The sequence below is a fragment of the Priapulus caudatus genome, unplaced genomic scaffold (genome assembly GCF_000485595.1).
Source record: "Priapulus caudatus unplaced genomic scaffold, Priapulus_caudatus-5.0.1 Scaffold545, whole genome shotgun sequence".
In the NCBI taxonomy this organism is placed as follows: Eukaryota; Metazoa; Priapulida; class Priapulimorpha; order Priapulimorphida; family Priapulidae; genus Priapulus; species Priapulus caudatus.
In genome coordinates this window covers 162,006-168,833 of record NW_014577606.1, presented here as the reverse complement: position 1 = coordinate 168,833, position 6,828 = coordinate 162,006, and the positions used below count along the sequence as shown (strand labels likewise).

The following is a 6,828-nucleotide window of genomic DNA, read 5'->3' as shown; positions in this document are numbered from 1 at the left end:
TTCGTTCAGCAGATGCAGAAGTAACAGGATTTATTGTGGCCAGTCCTGTGAAGACGCGTGAGAGACAAGGAAAAAAAATTTTTTTGTTTTGTTTGCCAATCAACAGGGGGAGCCATGGCCCCCTTGTGCCCCCCCTTAGCTACGCCAGTGTAGGGCCTATATCAGGAGTAGATAATAGGGACTACTTCTACTACTTCTGATATATATATATATATATATATTACTTATAGCATAGTAAACGTATTTAACTTATCCGTTTTTTTCTTAAACTAGACGTTAACGTAACAATATTTAACTGCGATTGAATAGCCGTGTACAAAATAGACAGTATTACTAAGTAATTAATATGATATATATATATATATATATATATATATATTATATATATATATATTACTTATATCACAGTAAACGTATTTAACTTATCCGTTTTTTTCTTAAACTAGACGTTAACGTCACAATATTTAACTGCGATTGAATATATCATGTATATATAGCCGTTTGATATCTAATAATGAGGTGTTAACTCATATAAGTGATATCTAATATGAGGTGTTAACATATAGTGTGTCTTTTATAGGCTGTTGTCAGAGCTATATGACATTGCAATAGCAGCTGTATATGAAGCTATCTACACGTATACATCGTCATCATCAGTGCAAAAGGTAATTTTTACTATATTCAGCAATTCAGTGCGAGTGGTTATAACCTGTTATTTTAAATATAGACAGAAGTGGTGACGCAATTAGCTATGTATACTTCCTTGTCTCAATTCAATCTTTATCATTATTACATGTGCGTGTGTTTTTGCGTGAATGCATGTGTCCGTGCGTGCGTACGTACGTGTGCGTGTCTGTGGGGGTTACGTGTGCGCGTGTATGTGCGTGCGTGTGTGCGTGCTGGCCTGTGTGTGCGCGCGCGCGCGTGTGTATGTGTGTATGTGCGTGCTGGCCTGTGTGCACGTGTGTGTGTGGCATGATTATTACTTCTACATATATCTGCAAAGTTGACCTTTTGTACCAATTTCTACAATCTATAGGCACAGAAAGTAGCACTACTTCATGTGACATCACTGTGTGAGGCGAGACACCTGATACCTTCAACCGATATCAACATTTCATTCGAACTAGTAGCGTGTGACAATAAAGGGCGTTATTTCCCTTTGCATGAGTCAAGTGCACCTATACTGGTAGGTGTCGTCAATATATCGCTGTAAGCCGTAATAACAATTTTATCATGATTGCAAATGAGTTCGAAATCTGAGGTTTTGTTGCCTGGATGTACATGTACTGTTGCGTAAGCGGTAGTGTTTTAAAATGGTGTATAAGCCATTTAAAAAAAAGTAAGGGTGGAAACTCATTTTACAAATGAATAATTATTATATATTATCTTTATGCAGCTTATTAATGTCTATTGTATGGCTGAGATTCTCAATGACATTCTTCATTTTAAGACTATTTCTTCAGCATGATTTTGACAGTTGTTCCTTTAAACACAAAGGTATTAGAAGATTCTTTCCTCGTGTGTTTATTAAGTATTGCCTTTGTCATGAAATTAATAACCATTTCCCCAATAATGAGCTTACCGGTGGTTTCCCCGATTGTGGCTTTATCAATAAAGGGTCGCCTTTTTTGTTTGACTTCATTAATTTGTCTTGACTGTGAGTGTTTTCCTGCAACCTTCTGCAAACACAGGCAGTAAAGACAGCTAGCATGATCATCAGTGGTATACCAAGTCAGGAGTATGTTGGCACAGATCTGGGTTCTATCATGTTTTCAGAGTGCTTCGTAGACTCTGTCATCTCAGTCGCAAATGAAGGTAGGATAAGATATTATTACAGTAAAGCTGTATTGACAGACATCAGTGCGTGTGGTTTTGGGTCAACAGAAACATCTAGCCATATGTAATGTCAGTTCATCCGGTTGTAATCTATGTAGGTAATGTTATTCATCAAGCTGCTTTTTTTATTGTAAGTCTCAACTGTTCAAATGTGGTGAGGCATAGAGCCACAGTCCCAGAGTCTCCAATGTCAACCAGGCATCTTCTAAGTGTCAAAGGTGACCTGTCAAAGTCATAAGAGACCTGTTATAGTTGTAGATTATAGTCATGTACGAGTTCTAAAAGCACGAGTTATAATTTTAATTCTCAAGGTGAGCGTGAGGAGAATCACACAGATACATTGATACTCACACAAGGAGTTCCACACCACAAGTGCTGGCAGGTTAGTATAGTGCTTCTCTGATACAACTGCTATATATATATATTTATAATCAAGAGCATGTAAACTAGTTAATGAGCTCTTAATGTAATATCGTATGACATGTTTCTCTTGATTGGTGTTTCAAAATAGATACAATTTTAATATACAACCAGCAGTGAGTCATTCTGGGGTAAATGAACGCATCGTGTCGCATCCAGGTGAAACCAGATTATCTGTACATACGCAAATCTGTAGAAGAGTGGGTGAGAGACCCTCGGCCAGGTCACGAGTGGGGGAGCCTCCTTCTGGATGGTACAGATGTGATGCTGGCTGGAGCAACTACAAAGGAACCTTTGAGAGGTAATTATAGGTTATGTCTATATTATACACTCCTGATATTATCAATGGTTTAGCCTGCAATGGGTGCATGCGTTTCTCATACACCGTGATTCTTCGATATCTGAAGTATGTATGCACGCGTTCGTGCGTGTGCGTTTACGTGAGTGTGAGTGTGTGTGACATGCGTGTGTGCATGCGTGCGTGTGTGCATGCGTGCGTGTGTGCATGTGTGCGTGCGTGCGTGTGGGCGTGCGTGTGTTTGAGTGTGTGTGTGTGTGCGTGTGTGCGCGCGTGCGTGCGTGTGTTTGGGTGTGTGTGTACGTGCGTGCGCGCGTGCGTGCGTGCGTGCGTGCGTGTGTGTGTGTGTGAGAGAGAGAGGAGTGAGCCTTTTGGATGTTTTGCATCGGGAAACATATAATTCTGGCACAAATTTAAATATCTTGACCTATGCTCTAGATATGTGACTACCATTTTCATGACATTATTGAAACGACCATGAAATGTTTTTTTAACTGATGTTCAAAGCGTAGCTGTCTGTGACCTCTCTCATTGATTTGTTTACTAATACCAAATGGCTGAAATGCTTTTGCTAGTGAATCCTATAATTTCTGTATGAATGTAAAAGGCTACCATTTTACAGTTAAACTTAGAAAGGAAAACTTAGTTGAGCATGATTTAAGCTGCCTAAATCGTATTATCTCTATAAGATGAATTTATGCATTATTATGCAATTATTCTGTCAATATCACAGCACTCAGCATATCTCCTGTGTTTGTAATTTTCATGCGCCTTTGTTGCTTGCATTCATGAGTCACAGCTGGGCAAGTATAGCCAGTAATATGGAAATCCGTGGCCACGTTTATGTCGCGATCGATACCGAATTTCCTGCTTTCTTGAGCATCTAATCCATATGGATTAGTATAAAATTGGAATACTTATCTAAACATAAAAAAAACATGACTGATGATGGCCGTTGCCATGATATTTATTTAACTTACACGTGCACCCACCGTCTCACAGCAATTTTCATTACCATGTTCAATATCAAATACCATCCATTGCTTCCTACTCTAAATACTCAACCCGAACTGCTCCCCCAAATACCCCCCTTCTGCTTCCGCCACCACACACCTCAGATGAGCACTCCAGCCATAGTTTATTCATTCACCAAATTAATTAGCAACAAATGTATGAAGTAATCTTGAATCATAAAGTCACACGACCTATATGATCTATGTTAAAACAGTTTAACAGTTAACAGTTGGCTTTTTTAAGCAGCTGTGAGATTTTTTTTTACAAATCTGCATGTGCAATCACTGTAGGTGAGGTGCTGGTTAGAGAGAGAGGGGTCTGCTTCCTACATGAGAGTGACCTACCAATTCTAATTCCGAGTGAACATGGCTCACCTGAGATGTATGACAAGGTAAATATAGATATGTTATAGGTACATACTTCTGAGATAATATTTGACACAGCTACACACTATTTATTACAGCTTGATCAGCAGTAACATAAAAATATAATCCTCATCGTTCATTGTTATCAGGGCTCTGCAGGGATCGTAATGTTTTGGCCTCGCTAGCGATAAATATCATCAATCACTTTTTTCAATAGTTTGCTATGTGTCTACAATGTAGCAAGAATTCGGCTGCGAACACAGTCTTCTCCCTATTAACCTCTACCTAATTCCCTCCTATTTTTCATAGTCATACCCATACTATTTTTTTTCCCCGTCACCTTTTACCTTTATCCACCTTCTCCATTATCCTCCTCCCCAACCCCCCTCTGAAAGTGACAGACAGTCTCACTGTCAAAACTATAATTAACAGGTCAATATACTTGGGCTTACCTTAAAGTCAACATTTTTACTTTAAATTTATTCAAACAATTTCTATAATAATAATTATTATTATTATTGTTGTTGTTGTTGTTGTGGTTGGTGGTGGTGATGTTTATGTTTTTGATGATAATGTTGCTGGATTTTGTGATGTTGTTACCGTTGTTGTTGGCGTGATTGAAGGAGGAAGCTAACAAGATGTCAGTGCTGCTGTTGAAGCTCGGCTCGTGTTTCTACTCTCACCTGCCCGTGCAGCTGTGTTCTCCCGATTTAAAACTTCTCATCACCTTTGCACCGAGAACAGCAGCGTATAGAGCCCTGTACAGCCAGGTAATGCAATGGCTATAGCCTACAAATAGTTACCCGGGCAATAGTGTAGTTATATAGTGTGTGAAGGCATGCTTGCATGTACGTGTGTGCGTGCGTGCGTGCGTGCGTGCGTGCGTGCGTGCGTGCGTCTGCGTGTGAGTTGTATGTGTGTGGGCGCATGTGAGTTCAAGCATGTAAGCATGCGCCAGTGGGTGGTTTGATCATGCATGCGTGTATGCATCGTAATGGTATGCAATCAGTGAAGAATTAAAAGTAATTAGTCTTTATGTTTGCCACTCAATTATATATAATAATTGTGATAACAAATATATGTGAACCTGTTTGAAGTTGGCACCAGTTCTGGAACGAGTAGCGAGTTTGCCCTCAGATGCACAGGAGACATACCAGCTTCTAACACAACACGTTGACGAGTCTTTTACTCAGAAAGGAAGCCATTGCTTAGCAGATGTGGTCAGGTACGCATACATAGAAAATATATAGATGCACAGTGACAAAAAAAATGTGTCTCAGCATAGCAGTCAAAATGATATAGTACAGTAATATGATTTCGATACAGGTGCAATGATGTGTTTTAGGTTTAACGAACTTTATCACAGTCCTCGCCTATAAAATTGAGAATAGGGACTATTTCTGTATATTGTCCATGGAGTGCACTAACCGATAATACGAATTCTAATGGCATCTCTGCTCGCAGGTTTTTATTACACATGGAAGCAAGCAGCACGCTAATGCAACATTCTGTTCAATCCTGTCATCTTCAGGCAGTGATCGGAAACTCGGGTGTGTCAGCTGTTACCTCAGATAAGGTAGGAGAGCGTGTCCATCCAGATTAGAGATGTATAGAGAGGTACAGGTAGAGATTGAGGATTTGTTGGAGACGTGGACAGCATTTGACATGTGCTTCACGTGTTGAGAGTAACACCTTACCCACACACCATCAACAGGACTACACTTATTCAATGTTGCCAAAAAGTACTACATGTGTCAATATTATTAATTCATTCTCAGAGAATCAGAAAGATTTGTCATAAAATTATTTTGAAACATTTTCATGTTATATATGCAGCAGTGACGTCTTCATGTCTGTCAGCGCACTTATTGCTAGACTTGACACTGCGACACTTCTAATCTGATGTCTACTACCCTACAGTTTCGTTCATCCACGAAGAAGACCTGCTAGTATGCTGACAGAGGTACTCTGTACAGGGCCTGCTAGTACAGAGGTAGAGTACAGAGAGTAGACAGAGGTACTCTGTACAGGGCCTGCTAGTACAGAGGTAGAGTACAGAGAGTAGACAGAGGTACTCTGTACAGGGCCTGCTAGTACAGAGGTAGAGTACAGAGAGTAGACAGAGGTACTCGGGTAATCGCTCGCTGAATTAAGTCTATTCTCTGGTTTAGGTCGTGGTCAGCATCGTGTCAGGATTAGCTGGATCTCGGCAGGACAGCGTAGCTGATGCTGTGATGAAGCTCTGCTCAGAGCACTCGAGGTAGGTACAGAACACCAGCTAACCATTGATAGATGCCCACTTGCCTATTGCCGTGATTTGCTCGCGTTGGCATTGGCATTCTCATTTAGCTGATAGCGAAACGTTATGATTTCTCTTTAGAAAACCATCTTTTTTTTGTAGGGGGTCTTCAAAGGCACGATGCCCCTTTACATATCAATCCAACACAACTGGCCTATCTGTCAGATGTGATTGGCAGGCAATTCTAACCAATCGGTACCATGATAAATTAAGAGAATCTGAAATCAATCCTTGATAATGAAACACCACAAAGTCGGCATTTTAACAGAAAACGTGCACTCGTACATACAAACCTATCCAACCTAGAAAAAATGTCCTAGGGGTAAGGTTACCTTGCTCGTGTGGACAGGTCGATTGATGACATACCGGTTGTTTAGCGTCACTTGCATTCGTTTCAGTTGGTTTGTGTACGACGGACGTCATGCCGAGTTGTCAGACGACGAGATGACATTCTCAGCATCAGAACTGCACGATGTTCTCTCCAATGCACTGAGAGCATACCACTCGGCTGGAGCCACTGGTGGTGGCACTGCTGTTCGGGTTCTTGTGTTGGCACCTGTGTAAGTTACCCCGTGTGGCCGTGTTTGGTAATA

The 6,828-nt window shown here is 40.6% G+C and overlaps 1 protein-coding gene across 1 annotated transcript in view; it reads left to right on the top strand.

The window, feature by feature from the left end:
• Positions 1–584: 584 nt before the first annotated feature.
• The window catches only part of LOC106811494 (uncharacterized protein C20orf194-like), an 11,170-nt gene continuing 4,926 nt past the window's right edge, over positions 585–6,828 (top strand). Inside the window, exons 1-11 of the mRNA XM_014815134.1 lie at positions 585–665; positions 1,040–1,189; positions 1,695–1,818; positions 2,151–2,221; positions 2,419–2,560; positions 3,862–3,962; positions 4,560–4,706; positions 5,034–5,161; positions 5,401–5,512; positions 6,108–6,196; positions 6,634–6,795. Of these exons, the coding sequence (XP_014670620.1) occupies positions 1,713–1,818; positions 2,151–2,221; positions 2,419–2,560; positions 3,862–3,962; positions 4,560–4,706; positions 5,034–5,161; positions 5,401–5,512; positions 6,108–6,196; positions 6,634–6,795 (1,058 nt within the window). The 5' untranslated portion in view covers positions 585–665; positions 1,040–1,189; positions 1,695–1,712. The remainder of the gene's footprint in view (positions 666–1,039; positions 1,190–1,694; positions 1,819–2,150; positions 2,222–2,418; positions 2,561–3,861; positions 3,963–4,559; positions 4,707–5,033; positions 5,162–5,400; positions 5,513–6,107; positions 6,197–6,633; positions 6,796–6,828) is intronic.